Genomic DNA, 18,321 nt, shown 5'->3' on the forward strand with positions numbered 1-18,321 from the left:
CAGATCCAGCTAGGTTTAAAATCCATTTCTCACAACATCCCAAAGGTCATAAAGACTATGGCCTTTATTCTCACTCAGACAAAATTCCCACTGATCGCAGTGGGAGTTCTGCTCATGTAAGTATGGAAAGAACCCTCTCTGCAGTACTAAGTGTACTCAACATGCACAATCAAGCCTTTCTAATAATTATGTTGCTGCTTAACTACCGGGTTAATTGGCATCTTACAAATGGCTAGATACATAGATAGAATGACACGAGAGGCACAATTACTAACTACAAAGAAACTAGATCTATATTGATTCATGTCATTGTCAAAGCCTTTTTGTATGTATTAGATATGTGCTCTCCCAATACTTTTTGGATGCAGTGCAGAAGCTGCCATCAATACATTTGTAAAATAATGAAGCACAAAATAATTAACATATGCCGTATCATGCACTTATGGACGACAGTTGTTGATTGGTAAGATTTTTGAACCGAGAAGTTTAAGTTAGCATCCATAGGCTACCAAGTTAAAACTAAAGGGAACCAGTCTAGGTTTTATGCTCTCAAATGCCCATCCCTTAAAATCTGTTTGTATTTGTATGAAACAAAGAATTTCTTTGACATGATTTTAAAGTGATCACTGCTGCAGGGAATTACTTGAAAAAATAACTGGTGTCTTGTGTTACCCACGGATAAATAAATCTGGTCCTGAAGGTTTGACAATGCCTCTCTAATAAGCTCTGAAAACTATTTTTGTTTTTTAGAAATGAGATATTATGGGAAAGCTTTAGATAAGAACAATAAAATCTAATTCCTCCTCTGTAATTTTGTTCCTGTATAATTATTATATACATGCACATATGTGACAAAGCTGTTTGGCATTCGCATAACTTATATCTAGTTACTGGGAGGTCTTGGGTTTAAAATATTAATATTTATTTACATTCTCTTAGAAAAAAATCCCCACAAATTCATTTAGAGCTCAGAGCAGTATTCTCTAGTGACGCCAGGCTGTGCAGTGTTGTTATTTTTTTGGTCTGCTGCTTGGTGATAGAGACTGAGCGAAATAAGTAGAAAAGGTGAGCAGCGTATTGGAAATACTCTTACTTCAGCATAGCTTTTGGGGATAATATTTGTTTGGCTTCTGCCTCCTGCTCCTCTCCTGGTTATTGCAGAGAGCTGTGAGGTGTCCTCTGTGCGTATTGCTGTGTAAACTTTATCTTGTAATGAAAATGGTAGTGAAAAACTGCTCATGTCTGTTCAAAGACTGTTGACTTCAGAGACCGAATCTAAGGGGAAAATCCTGGCTCCTTTGAAATCTGTGGGAGTTATGCCATTGGCTTCACCTTAGCCTCAGAGGCAATTTCCTTTCCTCCAGTTCCTCTTCAATATTTTTGCTAAACTGCTATTGGCTGCTTCTCTCTCCTGCACTCCATGATACCTGGAGCTCCTCGGCACAAAAAGCAATGATGTTCTCCTGGGCTTTGGTTTGCCTTGCAGATACTAGATCCTCCTTTCATTACCAAAGTCCAGTTTTTAGGTTTTGACAGAGTTCTTAGCATTTTTGAATTGCATCCAAACTGTGTTGAACCTTCATCACATCTCCCCCGCCCCCCAATCCTTAGCTTTTGTAATAAACTAGCTGCTTTCTGTGAAGCAAGTGGCAATGGAATCTTGGCACTCCACTAACTATGCTGAAAAACCTCTGGCTTCCCTTTCTGTATCTGGGAAAGATTAAGGAAGCATAAATCCGCCATCTAGCTCGAGTTCGCAGTTTGTGCATGTGTCCGTCTCTCTCAAAATACGTTCCTGTACATGAGTATATACGCTCTTGTTATACGTTGAGAGGATGTGTAGAGATATTGAGAAGTTGGGAGAATAATTGTTTCACTCAATATTGACCCCTCGGTTGGAGCTTAGCGACAGTGCATAGCAACTTTAACCAAGGAAGTGAACGGTGCCATGTCCAGTTGAAACTTTATGGGAAATTTATATAGGAAGAATTTAATTACAGGTATTGCGTTTTAGTCAGGACATTTGGGCTAATGCTTCTCTTGTGAAAAGTACCAGTGGGTTTTGGATGACCAAAAGTGGCCAAAACTTCAGCTTTTAGTCTTGTCTGAAAAACAGAACCTGTAGAGTCCTAATGCTCCATTACATCAGGCTGGTTCAATAGGTCAAAACACCCTATTGAATCACAAATACCACTTCTGCAGTGTCCTAATTTTTTTCTAGTAGCTTTCACTTTCTAGTACTGACGGGTGCTTGCTCTGCTTGGCCTTCAGAATAACAGCCCACCGCAGCATGGTGACCCTTTCTCTTACGCTGGCAATGTTTCCCTGCTCGTTGCAACCACTAGGTCAGCAACCACTAGGTTATATTTCATTGGAATGTTTTTGTTTCCAGGTTGATTGTGGTGCTGATGAGTGTTTGGATTATCTGTCATTAAACAACTGTTTCCTTGAAGGTAACTTCCCTGCATCTAGATTAATCTAGACCTGTTCCCAGTTGCCAGTGGGATCTCCAGTTTCACAGGGCAGTCTGAAACAAATTCAGTAAATTACCCCAAAAGCAGGAGTCCTCAGTGGGACGGTTCAGCAAACCATGCAAACACCACATTGCGTACTGGGTCTTGGTGAGGTAATTAAAGTAGTGATTATAATCACTGGCAGGAGTGCTGGCTTCTGCTATCACAGTGCAACCCTGATGCTATCCCGTACAGTGCTAATATCACCAAGGTCACCAAATGTTCCCCATTTCCCACTGGCCTGTGTGTTTGCTCCCACTTTGAGCCGTCATCTGATTATAATCAAAGAGAACTGACAGAGATAAAGACATTCTCCTCATCACAGAATATGTCTGAAAAGAAAAGTAACTTTTTCCTAAAAAATTCCTGTGGAATACCAGAGGCAAAATAGAAAAGAAAAAAAAATTAAAGAAAGCCTTACAAATGTAAGTAGATGTAAGTGAAAGGACACAATCATTGGACTTTACCAGATCAAGCAGGAAGATTGGAAGTAAACCCATTCACCATTGAAGCATGTCCATCTGTCTATAAAAAAACAAACTTTTCCTAATCCTCAGTTGTAGTGATGGAAAGACTTTGGGGTGGTTGCTGAAGAGAAAGATGTCTTTTTCTTTTGGTATTTCTTTTAATTAAATTTCAGTTTTTGCAAGAATAGCACAGAAGTCTGATACGCTAATAACAGAATATCCATACCCATTCCCAATAGCAGACTCCTCCAGTACTGAATCGGGAGAATAAAGGTCTTTTAATTAAATACTGTTGTATTCTCATTTCATTCTCCAAACTTGATCTGTGAAACATTTTCTGTTGTGCTGTGATGCCCAGATCTCTATATCTATTCCAGGAGATAGAGGTTAGACAGATTTATCTGTGGAGGATTAGACAGTATTCAGAATAGCTTCAAAGTATAGATTCATAGGTTTTAAGGCCAGAAGGGACCACTCTGATCAACTAGTTTGACTTCCTGTATTACACAGGCCGAGGAATTTTCCTCAAGTGATTCTTCCATCAAGCCCATAACTTCTGGTGGAGTTAGACTATACTTCTTAGAAAGTCCACTCAGTCTTGATTTTGAGAACTTCAAGTGACAGAATCCATTACATCCATAGGTAAATTGTTGCAGTGCTTCTTAACCCGCACTGTGAAAAATGTGCACCTTATTTCTAGACTGAATTTGTTTAGCTTCAGCTTCCAGCCATTGGAACTTGTTATGCCTTTGTCTGCTAAATGTAAAGCCCTCTACTGTGTGAAGAGGGATTGAATATGGCAGGAGAAGTGAGTAATGGTAGAAGACACCATTCATACCATTACCTTCTGTGCTGCAGAAGTTTGAGATTAGTGTCCCTCTCCTTGTCCTTCTGCCTTATTTTTAGAAAATATAATTAGACTGGGAGCAAGGAAAAGAAATGGCCCTCTTAAAACTTAAGCATATAAAAATAAAAATAAGTTCTAATTTCCCAACATACTTCTAATGCTTTCGGATTGAGGCTGCTGCATTTTTTTTTGAGATAAAGCAATGAAATATTGAGCAAACTCAGCCATTTGATTGGTGGAATGCTCTTGGGCACCATTCGATTCTATGGCCCTCATTCAGCAAGGTGCTCAAGCACAGGTCTAATTTTAAGCTTCAGTTGAATTACTCCTGCTTCAAGTTAGGTCCGCTCTTAACTGTCTTGCTGAATTGGGGCCTTCAGCGTATACAAAGAGATCTTTGTTTACTATTTGCCTCATTCCTGAATAATAAAAATCCTCCTCCAACAAATTGTTGCTGTAAGGCTTGTATCCAGCAGTAAAAATGTCTTTCTCCCACTGCTTTGGCTCATCACAAAGCATAAATACTAAAAATGAAAGTAATTTCACCTCATTGTGCAGATGTCTGCAGTTTTTAAAAGGATGTTGCCAGGCTGAAATATAAATTAAAACAGAACGAACAGCAAAATTGCTTGCCTGACTTGCTCTCTTTTAGAATATTAAAGCATAAAGAATTTTTTTTTAAAAACTTCATTTTCTTTCCCCTATTTATGCTGTCTGTTTGCTTTTCTCCAGGGTGAGACAGTGAAACAGGATTAGTTAATTTCACCTTTGTTTTTAATCAGTTTTATGCCCTGGTCCTCCTGCACCATGTTAAATTGGAAACATGATAGGGAAATGCAGGGCTGGATTAAGGCAATCCAGGGCCGTAGACACACTGTGACTTGTGACTCCACCCTTGTAGCCTTGCCCTTGTGCCATGGTGGTGGCAGGTGGGCCCCCTCCTCTGCAGGCAGTGGCAGTGGCATGAGGCCCCTTCTTTCCCTTCAGGGGCAGCATCAACATTCCTCCATTCAGAGAGGAAGGGGTTGCAGCAGCCCCACCTCCATGTACACACCTCAGGGATGTATCTGCTTGGATGGGTGACTGGATTCGCTGCACTTTTCTCCTTCTGCCTCACACACAGTCCTCTGCTGGGGTGGTGTTGACTGGGTCTCACCGAGTGGCACGTCTTGGAGTTAACATTCCATTGAGATGCCTGGGGAAGTTCACACCTTTCAGGCCATCTGCAGACTCAGGCAGACATCACTGAATTGGTTACATCTGGGCCACACTTTTCAAACTTTTCTTTATAACTCTGAGGATTAGAAACTTACTAATGAAAGCTGTGGTTTTGATGTAATAATCATGTGGCTCCAGGATGCAGATGACTAGGGCTACAGTGTCTATGGCTTAATCTGGCCCTAGAGAGAAATCTTTAAAATCAAACAAAAACTTACACTGAATAAAAAACATTTCTATTAATATTAGATTTGTATGTACTTTTAAACAATCCCCCTCCGATTTTGTGCCTAAGGTGCTGGGCAATGTTAATCCAATGTTGCATTATATTTTCACAGCAGTGAACGTTTATTGCCTTCTTGCCTTCCTGACTCTTCACAAGAGTTTTCATTTGTCCAGCACTTTGTTTCAAGTGCTGACGTATCATTTTTATGCCTGGAAGTGACCTCATAAAGTGATGATGTCAAATAGAAAATTCCATTCTTTTCTATATAGAGTATTTCTGTTCTCTGTGCTTGGCCTTGTGCACGCTGAGTTACTTAAGGGAATACATAATGACCACCTAGATCTCTTAAACGAAATAATCTGAAAGTGTGAGTATGGAGCCTACAGAATCTTTTCATCAGAGACGACTTGTGTCGAACTTGGTTGTTGAAAATTTTAAATCCTCGTCTGATGCTGACGTGAAACACACTCTGTTCTGGCGATTCAGGTAAGTACTTGACCAAGTCCTTTTAAATATGTATTTAGGGTTTGATCTACAAAGAAGTTACCATGAGTCAGATTCATCCTCCATATAACTCTAATGTCACTGGCTGGAGCTACCAAGTGATGAATTTGACCATTATTTCTTTATGTATTAAACTAAAGGCAAGGGATTTTTGCTTTCTGTTTGACTAAACCTCGGTGATTATATCAGTAAGAGTTTAATGAGGGAGACTGTTCATAAACATGCATTTAAATTAAATACCAAACAATTTTTGCCCTAGTGCCTTTAAATTAATTGATAATAAGACTGGGCATCTGCTCATCTGGATATCCTGGGAAAAGAATGGGAATTTCTTTGTTGTCTTGGAACTTTCTGAAAAATACTGGGAGCTTCTCAGTGATTCTGGATTAAAATAAAAAATTACCACTGAACATGCAAATCTATTTTTAACTCATTGTAGATTTCACAATGATTAATTACCCCTGAAGGGAAAGGGCTGTCTTCTTTGCTAATTCCATTTGTAATCAGTATTAGGGGATGTTTAAAGGGGAGGGGGAGAAATCCACCTTGTCCCTGACCTTGCTCTCTTTGAAGTCATTGGGAAGGAGAATCAGCCTGTTGTTTGCCAGACTCTTAATGGTCCTAGAATTTACCCTATTTTTTGTCCCTTAAATTGTTTGATAGGAGACGGGACACTGAATTTTGTGCATATATACGCAGATTACTGCAGAATCCCCTGTTCAACTCAATCATGATAAGCATCATCTCACTCAATGCAGTGTTCTTGGCCTTGGAAACTGATTATGCTATTAAGCTTAATTCTTATGCATATCTGGAGGTAAGGAGCTGGGCAATGGAATGGGTAGTAAGTTCTCCTTTCATTTCACTAGCATCTGCTGATGATGTAGCAAGTTTAAGTGTTTTTTTTTTCTATCCATGAATAATTGAGTAGTAAAGTGAAACAAACATGGGAGCCTGCATTACAGAAACCAATATGTGTCCACTTTTCCATGTGCAAAGCACACCAGTATCAGCAGACATTGGGCCAGATCCTCAGCTGATGTAAACTGATGTAGCTCCATTGACACTAGTTTGCATCAGCTGTGCATCTGGTCCAAGGTGCACTGTAAGAAAGATCGTAGAAAGATTAACTCTAAAGCAACATCACTGAGATGCTCTGATTGATGCCAGCTGGAACTGGCCCCTCCTCACTATTCCCCTACCTCAGGGTCGCTTTATTGTTCTCTGGCCTAACCCCATTCTTGTCCCTGGACTGCCCATATCTTTATGCCCATAATGGCTGGCTATGCTGGTTTTACACCACTGGGGCATTTGACTACATCAGGCAACTTTGTGTCTCCTTTGTGCTGCTGGAGTGACACCCAGGGCATTACTCAGGGCTGAGGCTCTGCCCCCAAAGGTTTAAATAAAAAAGTCAATCTTATTTTATTTTCTAAAATTAAATAAATGAATAAACACAGTGGTTGAAGCCCCGTTCCAGCGACTAACCCTACAGTAACACTTTGGTGGGTGTGACTCTGCCCTGGTGAGTACCCTAGTGTGGCTCTAATGGGGATGGGGCTAGAGCCAGAAAACCCGAGTCAGTGTCAAGTTTCACAACCATTGATTATTACTAAATTATTTTTTAAAATACCATGACAGTGTCCTTTTAGTTGTCACCAGTATTTTTTTAAACCTTAAGAAGTTAACACCACTAACTTGAGCTCATATTTTCAATATTCAGTTTTCATACAGAAAAATACTTATCTCCAAAGCACACCTTAATTTTCTTGTCTTACACAAGTCAGCTACTCTAGACAAATCTCTGAATCTTTATAATATATCCCAGTAATGTGGAAACCAAAAGACAGGCCTGGCTAATGTCAAGAAGTCCATTCCCATCTTGGAAAGTTTTAGAAAACTCCACTTCCAGAAGTAGACCCTGCTCAGGGAAAGGGAGGATGCATCATCTAGAGGTTAGAATAGGAGATGAGGTATCAGGAGACTTCAGGTTCTATCCTTGGCTCTGCCACTGACCTGGGCCAAAACACAACCTCCCCGTGCCTCAGTTTCCCCATTTGTACGATATCCTGTGAAGGGATAATACAACTCTCAATAGCAGATAAAAATGGTTTTATGATTAATGACATATTTGGCATTTGCCTGACTCCCTTAAATAAACATCCTCATTCCTCTTCAAGATCAGTTTGCATTCTTGATGACACTCATGAAGTGTGAGGTGGAGTTATATTATCAAGTTTGACTGGCTCACCCTGGCCCTCTGCATGAGGCAGTAGATAGGTCTCACTCAGGGAATTGTCTTATTTTGTTCTGTCAGTTTTAATAGTGTATTAGCAATTGTTCTCATTTCAAGTTAGTATTGCTCTGGGACCTGTTAGCCAACCCAATTGTTTAGACAAGCAAGAACTAGCCTAAGAATTAACTCAGAAGAGGAGGGAGCATAATGGTCCACAAATACATTGGGTGCCATTATAAAAGTGGTATTTACTGCCCTGTGGTATTTATGGTATTCCCTGCACTTGGAATGGTAAATTTAACTGTGGTAAATGTCCAGTTTCTAGTGTGCTCAGCGTATTTGAAGAGTGAAAACACCAAGGATGGAGAGGAATTCTGCAGAGTGGTACATGGCAATACAATTAAGACTTAGGGTATGTCTACACCCAGCCGCTAGTTTGGCGGCTGGGAATCGAAGTTCTGGGTTCGACTTATCGCGTCTTGTCTGGACGCGATAAGTCGAACCAGGAAGTGATCGCCGTTGACTGCGGTACTCCAGCTATACGAGAGGAGTACCGCGGCGTCGACGGGGGAGCCTGCCTGCCGCGTGTGGACCGAGGTAAGTTCGAACTAAGGTACTTCGACTTCAGCTACGTTATTCACGTAGCTGAAGTTGCGTACCTTAGTTCGAATTGGGGGGTAAGTGTAGACCAGGCCTTATTCTGGGTGGAACATGGCAGTGTAACTAGGAATATTGGGGTGAAATTTAAACTGTTAGGGAAAACTCCGATTGCCCAAGAATGTGGCTCCATGTTATTTTAGGACATTTAAATGAGAGTGGATGAAACACTAGCAGGTGCCCTGGAAGGAGCAGCCTTGTGATGGCAGGAAGAACTAAACGGCTTGACTTTATTTGCATCCCTGTGTATCTAAGAGTAGGATAGAGCTGTTGGTTAATCTAATTCGGGGTTTAACAGGAACAACCGAAGGCTCTTTTCTTTTGTAATCAAAGCCTTCCCTCCCCCGCCCCCGCAATGACATGTTCATGACTCATATTGTTTTCTTTTCAGCTGGCCGATCTGATTATTATATCCATCTACACCACAGAGATTTTGCTGAAGTTTTATGTGGATCCCTTGAATTACTGGAGGAGTGGCTATAACCTGTTTGATGTTCTCATACTTCTCATTGCTTGCCTCCCATATACCATTGACAAAAATGACATCAAACACTACAGAACATGGGACATAATTAATGGTTTCCAGGCACTCAAGATTCTGAAGCTTATCTCCTACAGCAGAGGCATGAGGGTAAATTGATTATCTATAATTACCGTGGAAACACACTTCTGATTTTTGTATCCAGGCCATTACAACTGCACTTGTAAGCAATCATGGGATAAGAGGGAAGGTTCTCTCATGGATTGGTAACTGGTTAAAAGACAGGAAACAAAGGGTAGGAATAAATGGTCAGTTTTCAGAATGGAGAGAGGTAAATAGTGGTGTTCCACAGGGGTCTGTGCTGGGCCCAGTCCTATTCAACATATTCATAAATGATCTGGAAAAAGGGGTCAACAGTGAGGTGGCAAAATTTGCAGATGATACAAAACTACTCAAGATAGTTAAGTCCCAGACAGACTGCGAAGAGTTACAAAAGGATCTCTCAAAACTGGGTGACTGGACAACAAAATGTCAGATGAAATTCAGTGTTGATAAATGCAAAGTAATTCACCTTGGAAAACATAATCCCAACTATACATATAAAATGATGGGGTCTAAATTAGCTGTTACCACTCAAGAAAGAGATCTTGGAGTCATTGTGGATAGTTCTCTGAAAACATCCACTCACTGTGCAGCGGCAGTCAAAAAAGCAAACAGAATGATGGGAATCATTAAGAAAGGGATAGATAATAAGACCGAAAATATCATATTGCCTCTATATAAATCGATGGTACACCCACATCCTTGAATACTGCATGCAGATGTGGTTGCCCCTGCTCAAAAAAGATATATTGGACTTGGAAAAGGTTCAGAAAGGGGCAACAAAAATGATTAGGGGCATGGAACTGCTGCCATATGAGGTGAGATTAATAAGACTGGGACTTTTGAGCTTGGAAAAGAGATGACTAAGGGGGGACACGATAGAGGTCTATAAAATCATGACTGGTGTGGAGAAAATAAATAAGGAAGTGTTATTTACTCGTCATTTTTTTCACACAACTCAGAGTCAAACTTTGGTGCCAGAGGATGTTGTGAAGGCCAAGACTATAACAGGGTTAAAAAAAGAACTAGATAAATTCATGAAGGATAGGTCCATCAATGGCTATTAGCTAGGATGGGCAGGGATGGTGGCCGTAGCCTTGGTTTGCCAGAAGCTGGGAATGGGCGACAGGGGATGGATCACTTGATGATTATGTGTTCTGTTCATTCCCTTTGGGGCACCTGGCACTGGCCACTGTCGGAAGACAGGATACTGGGCTAGATGGACCTTTGGTCTGACCCAGTATGGCCGTTCTAATGTTCACTTTCCTTTCTTTTGACTTAAGGTTTTTGTTTTCCAACATTTTTGTTGCTCTTTGGATCACATTCACCATAAATAACTGATGAGGGAACAGCATAGGAAGAGCGGTCCATCATGCAGAAGGCCTAGGTTCCGTTACCTAGCCTAGGTTGCTTTTTAATCCTAATTTCTGAAATGGCGCTGAACATGAATTATCCTGGGCGACTTGTGCAACTAAACTGTGTTCTGTATCAGTTGAGCTGCAGCCATCGCTGGTACCTGCTGTCAAAAGCAGGTAATTTTCTTAGTGTAGACAAGGCTTCATTGCCCGGAGCAGCGGGCAATGCTTAGGGAAGCATGCTCAGGGAGTGGTTGACGTTGCTCCATAAGGAGCCCAATCCAGTATTTTGGTCATTGTGATTTGTAATTATCCCCCCTCCTCTTAAATTTAGTGGAGTTTTCAGCAGAGGCTCTGCAGCCTTCTGACAGCTTTCCATAGAATGCTAAAAGGGCAATGAAAGGGTCACTGCACTCGTTATTTAACAAAGGCAGGATAAACTGATGAGAGAGCGTCCGCACACAAAGTCACACTAGTTTAAGTAAATCGATGCAACTTTAGGTGTCGAGTAGGGCTTGGTCTCTAGTTAAAATGTAAACCGGCATAGCTGTGTCAGTCAGGGGTGTGAAAAACCAAAACCCCCTGACCAACAAACACAGCTATGGTGACAGAAGTGTGCTTGTGTAAACATAACTAACATCATTTGGGAAGGTGACATTCCTATTCGCACAGAAAAACTCCTTCTGTTGGTGCATGCTGCATCTACATTAGGGGACTCTGCCGGCCTAGGCTTTTGTAGCGTAGAGCTAGCCTAGGTCTCAGTGATATGCTAATCCAATGCCTGTGACGTTGTACTGGAAGTAAATGCAGGATTATGGCACCACCAAATGAATCAGGCAGGAGTCTGAAGCGATTGTGGCTGCTTACAAAGGAGACAGCCTGTGTTTGTATAAACTTCCCAGGTTAAGATGCACTCCTCTGCTTTGCTGCCGAGGGAGTGGGATAGAAGAATGAATCAGGACCGTCAGGAGAACTTCAGTGGAGCCTGAACAGACCACCTTCTTCGGGAGCCACTTGTCTAAAGAACCCCCTCCAAAGTAGCTTGATGAGAACTGAGTACAATGCAGCCCTAACAATTAGAAAAATCACCTATGGAATGCAAGCAATTTTTGTTAGTCCCTTGAGTGATCATGGGTTTCACTGAATTTTGTTGTAATATAACTAACCCCTTTAGCGGCTATAGTTTGTGCCGCAGCATAGAGGTAGCTGTAACATTTGCAGTGTTCTCTGTATGTTAACAGTGTGTGCTGAGCCTTCTGGAATGATGTTGGTTGTTTCTTAAGTATGGTGCGGGGAGCTGAAGAAATTTAATATTTTTGAGTTTTATAAAGTCCACAGCATGAACGTTATTTGCTTTCTGCTTCTCCCATGTTCAGGAGAGATTTTCCTTTCCATTTTCATTTTACCACAGTGCTATGACTGGGAAAAAATAGCTATTAAAAAATAAGTCATACATGCTATTTTAAACCATGAGTTTTTCTCTCAAGCACACCATTTCTTACTTAGTTTTCTCCGGACAACCCTGGAGGTTTATTTTTTAGTAGGGAGTTAATGCGGGTAGTGACTGCTCAGCCTGCATCTCTGCATGTAATTAATTGGTTGGGTAGCCCACCAGAAGTGGAACATTTATGAGCATAAGGCTCTTATAATGTTCACTTCTGAGCCTTCCTTCCTCTAGTTTGGATAGTAAACTTCAGTGATTGCCAGACTTTTACATGTTAATTATTCACTGTAGCTGGAAGAGGGGACAAAATTGAGGTATGTGAAATAATGAGTGTGTCAGGTGCTGCTATTTATCCTTTCTGATAATACTAGACCAGTGGTTCTCAAACTTTTGTACTGGAGAACCCTTTCACTTAGCAAGCCTCTGAGTGCAACCCCACTTATAAATTAAAAACACAGTTTTATATATTTAACACCATTATAAATGCTGGAGGCAAAGCGGGGTTTGGGGTGGAGGCTGACAGCTCGTGACCCCCCATGTAATAACCTCACGACCCCCTGAGGGGTCCTGACCCCCAGTCTGAGAACCCCTGTACTAGAGCAAGGAGAGACACAGCAAAATGAACAGACATTTACATTTTCTAAAAGCTTTTTTTTAAACAACGGTGGATGATTAACTTGTGGAACTCATTGCCACTGGATAGGAGTGAGTCCAAGGTCTTACCAAGGTTTTAAAAAAATAAACTAAAATAATGTAAGGTAAAATTGGGCATCTAACTCACATTAGGCACCTAATCTGATTAGGCCCTTTTGAAACTCCCACTAGACACCTATTTGCAACTTTGGGAGCTTAAATATCTTTGTAAATCTTGCCCTTAGGAGCCTAAGATTTATTGAAAGTCAATGGGACTTAAGTTCCTATGTCTCTTAAGTACTTTTGAAAATTTACTCTTGGGCATTTCTATGGATAAGAACATCCAGGGAATAGGATAAAAATGGATAAGGGCTGTAAATCCTCATGCTTCAGGGTATAAGCCTGCCACTTCCTATTCCAAGGCAATTAGAAAGATCCTTAATGAGCAAGTTATCCTGTAATTATCCATCATGATGTTTCTTGCATCCTCCTCTGAAGTATTTGGTACAGGCTGATACTGGAGACAGGTTACTCAATGGACAATTGCTCTGATCCAGTCTGGCATTTCTTGTGTTCTTAGTGACCGAAACTCTCTGCTAAAAGACATTCTTTGTAAAATATGTTACAATCTGCCCCAGTGAGCTTTGCTGAAGGGGTGGGAGGTTGTTTGTATGTGTATTATAATGAATTAATTGAAGTCTATATTAGCCTTTCACTGGGGAAACTGTATTTAATGCTGAAAACTCAAACATGTACCACATTCTTGGCACACGTCCCTTTATTAATTAAAAAACTCTTTAAAACACACTGCCTTACACCTTGGGGCAATAAATTTCCACCTCGAGGAAATAATTTCCTTGCTGTATTCCATACAGAGCAGTTCTGTTAGCTGTGATCCCAGTCGTCATGTAGGCTCCATTTATCCTTATTTCAATTTGAAAATAAACTTTTTAAATGCCAGGTTGTTCCAAAAATCAACTTTTCTGCTTTTTTTAAAATGTATTTGGGATTAATTTCAGCATATTTACAGTTTAGGAAGACCATGAGCCCACAAAGCTGCGTCTTAATAGCAGAAGCACAGAGGACCTGTTATGGATTTCTGGAGGTGTACAGGAACCTCAGGATGTGCCATAGAAACTGAAAATTATTTGATGCTTCTATACAAGGGGCACTTGCTAGACTGCAATCACCAATGGCATTTTATGGCTCTCTTGTTACCTTCAGCTGTAGGTGATTGTCGTTTTTTAGGATCAAGTGCACAACCCGCATTTGCTGAACACCATGACATACCTTGGTAAAAATGTCATATGTTTTTTTGTGTAAATGGCTTTTGTTCCTACTCCCAGACACAGATACAAGAATAAAATTAGGCATTGAGTGCTTGGGACAATCAGGATTCAGGTGATGGCTAGGTTTCCGTGGACAAAAGATGAAGGTGACCAGTGTGGGTTACATTAGAAGAAGCAGTGTCTGTACCCAGATTTCTGAAATGTGTCATGCTTTATGTCTGTTGTTAGCAGCACTCTACAAAGTGTTCCTTCCTGAAAGAAAGGGCGCTCAGCGTCTATGTTCTGTAGCCACAAGATGTTGACATGATTTCACGCACCTAAGCAGCTCTGACATTCCATCCAGTAGAGGGCAGTAGTGTTTACATGCAGGCGGGAAGAATCCCAAGGAGTTGCATAAATTATAGATGGGACTGGTAGCACTGCCTATTATTCAGGTTGCCTGATACTTCCCATTATAACAGTGGTTCTCAACCTTTCCAGACTGCTGTACCCCTTTCAGGAGTCTGATTTGTCTTGCGTGTCCCCAAGTTGTACCTCACTTAAAAACTACTTGCTTACAAAATCGGACGTAAAAATACAAAAGTATCACAACACACTATTACTGAAAAATTACTTACTTTCTCTTTTTACCATATACTTATACAAATAAATCATTTGGAATATAAATATTGTACTTATATTAAAGTGTATAGTATATAGAGCAGTATAAACAAGTCATTGTATTAAATTTTAGTTTGTACTGTCTTTGCTAGTGTTTTTTATGTAGCCTGTGGTAAAACTAGGCACATATTTAGATGAGTTGATGTACCCCCTGGAAGACCTCTGCTTATCCCATGGGTATGCGTACCCCTGGTTGAGAACCACTGCATTATAAGACCCCATTTTCAGTTGATAACTGTATAACTTTGCCAAACTTCAGCCATTCAGGCTGAAATTTTGCATGTTGGCAGTCTGCCTCAGGCTAAATATTTTTGAAAACTTCAGCCAAAATATGTGTGCCATTTCCAAGAACAAGGCTAGGGAAAATATATCGTTTTGCTCATGCTAAAAAACTCTGGCAATCTCTTCTTTGAAAAGCTCTAGTGCTCCTATGCTTTTGAGCAAGGGCTGTATATTTAGTGTGATGGTGGCCTTTATGACAGAGATGAGTCTTTTGCTGTGCCCATGAAATTCTGCCCAAATTATAAGACTTTCTTTGCATATTCTCAGTAGAGATTTCATAGATTTTAGCAGCTAAAAACTCCGAATCTTCACTGAGCAAGCTCCATCCCTTCACAGGTCCTATGTGTGATTGGACTTTGCATGCCTTACCCGCACAGAGTGACTGAGTCCAGGGCGATAGGGGCTCAGAAGGACTTTCCCTGTAATGGTTGCTCCCAGCTGCTCCAGACCAGGGTGGGTCCGGGCATTGGAATTGAGATCAGGGAGCCTGTCTTTCCTGTGTTCTCAATGACCCCTCCCCCCTCTCCCCTGATAGCACACTGGCAGCGAAGAAGAGGGGACAAAACAGGACTTGGGGAGGGAAGGAGTAGATTAGACCAAGGAGTCTGGTGAGATGGGGACTGTGGGGAAGAGAAACTGGGACGGGGAATGGCTGGGCAAGGAGCCTGGATGGGGAACTGGTATCGGGGAAGGAACTTGAGGGGGAGGGTAGGCTGGAACTGGTTGGGCAAGAAGACAGGAACTGGGAGCCAGTGAAGGAAATGCGGGGAGGGACTGGGAGTCTGTTGGCTGAGGGAGGAACATTGAGATTGATGAGGCAGGGTGGGAGACTGGGACTGGCTGGTCAAGGAGACTAGGAACCATTGGAGCTATAGTCTTTAATTACATCATCACATCCTATTTTTAACCCAGGACCTCTGCCTCATTCAGTGTGCGCGGCCCTCGGCCACACTGTTCAAACCCTGCTCTGAAGACAGGTTTATTGATTTTGTCATGGGCTTTTCTGTGGTGCTCATCACTACAGTATCTTGAGTGCTTAAGAATATAAGAACGTACGAATGGTCGTACTGGGTCAGACCAAGGGTCCATCCAGCCCAGCATCCTGTCTGCCGACAGTGGCCAATGCCAGGTGCCCCAGGGGGAGCGAACCTAACAGGTAATGATCAAGTGATCTCTCTCCTGCCATCCATCTCCACCTTCTGATAAACAGAGGCTAAGGACACCATTCCTTACCCATCCTGGCTAATAGCCATTAATGGACTTAACCTCCATGAATTTGTCTAGTTCTCTTTTAAACCCTGTTATAGTCCTGGCCTTCACAACCTCCTCAGGCAAGGAGTTTCACAGGTTGACTGTGCTTCACAAACAATCCCCTGTGAGCTGACGGGGTGACGTTATCCCCATTGCGCAGACGGGGAACCGAGGCACAGACTGATTAGGTAAAAAGTTTCTACTAATTTTGGGGGTCCAAACTGAGACCCCTAGGTCCTGAAATTCCATGGTATTTAATATTATCTAGCACTTTATATGTTCAAAGCACAACATCCCATTGACCAGTTGCAACTGTGAGTGCTCAGCACTTCCGCAAATCAGATCCTAGGTATCAAGTTTGACACAGAAAATGCGGGACGCACTATAAGTAACCATCTGTGAAAAGTTTGGTTTAAGTGATTTCTCAGCATCCCACAGAAAGTCTGTGGCAGAGGCCGGGATAGAATCCAATTTTCCAGGGCAGAATTCAACTGCTTTAACTATGAGATCATCCTTTTTCTTCCTGCAATCCTTTGCCTCATTCACTTCACACCTTCCAACTTGTGCAACAGATAAATCAGGGGTTTTACAGACAACAGCCTCTTTTACTACACAGCCCTGATTCATTGCCAGAGCAGGCCCATCCTGTGCTCTGAATAAGGCAGGGGTCCTATAGAAAAAATACTTTGTGGTCATGTAGTTAAGACTGTCATAATGTGTACACACAAAGGGGCCTAATTAAGGTTATGCAGGCAATCTTAACTTTGGCTTTTCCTAACTTCTGAGTGCTTCCATTTGCAACCTTAATAAAGCTCTTTCTTTTAATATATATATATATATATATATATTTTGTAATACAGATATATCTTCAAGCATTTTTATGTTGCAGATTGCTTGAAAGTATCTTATAGCTGAATATTGTTACTTTTCTCAGATTAAAAAAACAAGGTTGTTTTAACCTTATTGGGCTTTAAATACGTTATTCTCTTCCTCTGATTCATACTCAGGAAAAAGTAAAACAGAATTATTTTTAGCTTTACATAGTGTATGGTGTATGACCAATGTTTAGGGCTTTGTAGATAATGACCAGCACTTCAATTTGCAACCAGGAGTAATTAGCAACTAGTGCAGAGACAGCAATGCAGAATATTGTTTGCTCTTCTTTACTTAAAAGGTGAAGTAGCAGCATTCTGCACTAGCTGAGGCTTTTCAGTGGCTGCAGCAGGATGGCAGGGCTCTGTCAGCAAATAGTAGAGCCCTACATGAAACAGTTGATGTTCTGCTGACTCATTGTGGTAGATGCATCCAGGTAGAACAGCGGTGGGAGTGGCTCTCTAGAAATTGGGAATTAGTGGAGATCCTGGAGGGAATCTTTAGGAAAAGCCAAGGTCAGGGAAGAAGCTCAGACTGAGGTTTATGATGTGTTCTTCTCTTTGTTACCCATAAAGCCAAACTACACAAAAGAAGTGAGTTTGGACCTTAACTCCAGGTCTGTGTAGTCTGTTGACACAGCATTTAAAACAACAGTAGCGGGTCTATGCTATCTCTCTCACCATTGCTATCGTTGTTGGAGCTGCCACAGTCAAAAATTTTAGGGAAAAAGGCTAGTGTAGATGCTGCACTCATATAAAAAAGGTTCAGCATCTTGTCACATCTGACCTGGATGGAAGCTAGCTGCGTGAAACTCAATCCATATAAAATGGAGGTGATGCCTAGTGCCAGAAGGAAACATCTGGAGGAATTAGCCAGGGTGCGACTGCTTCCTAAATTATTGATGTGAGTATATATTTCTTAGGGCAGACAAGGTTTAGGAAAACCTGGAACTATCCACCTGATTGCAGGGGAAATCCTTAATCCATCATAACAAGATTAACTATTTGGCAATCATAGGGGATTGGAAAGTACATCTTACGTTAGCTTTGCACAACCCTCTTACCCAGGAAGTGCCACCTCAACAGATCAACTGTGTAGATTATGGAGTTTTAACTTGAGATGCTTGAGACATTGTCTAAAAAGGAGTTGATAAATGGATATTCCCTGAACCAGTGCACTGCATGAGATCCTCCGGCATTAGCACATTTTTCATAATCAGGGGAAATCATCAAATCCATTCATTAGCTAGTGTCTGGAGTAATATAACGTTGGTGCAAGAGGCT

At 41.3% G+C, this 18,321-nt stretch overlaps 1 protein-coding gene across 1 annotated transcript in view; it reads left to right on the forward strand.

Moving 5' to 3' along the window:
* The first annotated feature begins 5,163 nt into the window (after positions 1 to 5,163).
* Positions 5,164 to 18,321, forward strand: part of CATSPER3 (cation channel sperm associated 3) — a 21,765-nt gene continuing 8,607 nt past the window's right edge. The window contains exons 1-3 of the mRNA XM_024205841.2: positions 5,164 to 5,757; positions 6,439 to 6,592; positions 9,060 to 9,299. Coding sequence (XP_024061609.1) covers positions 5,645 to 5,757; positions 6,439 to 6,592; positions 9,060 to 9,299 — 507 coding nt within the window. The 5' untranslated portion in view covers positions 5,164 to 5,644. The remainder of the gene's footprint in view (positions 5,758 to 6,438; positions 6,593 to 9,059; positions 9,300 to 18,321) is intronic.

Source organism: Terrapene carolina, unplaced genomic scaffold (assembly GCF_002925995.2).
Source record: "Terrapene carolina triunguis isolate 2854851 unplaced genomic scaffold, T_m_triunguis-2.0 Scaffold629, whole genome shotgun sequence".
Lineage (NCBI taxonomy): Eukaryota > Metazoa > Chordata > Testudines > Emydidae > Terrapene > Terrapene triunguis.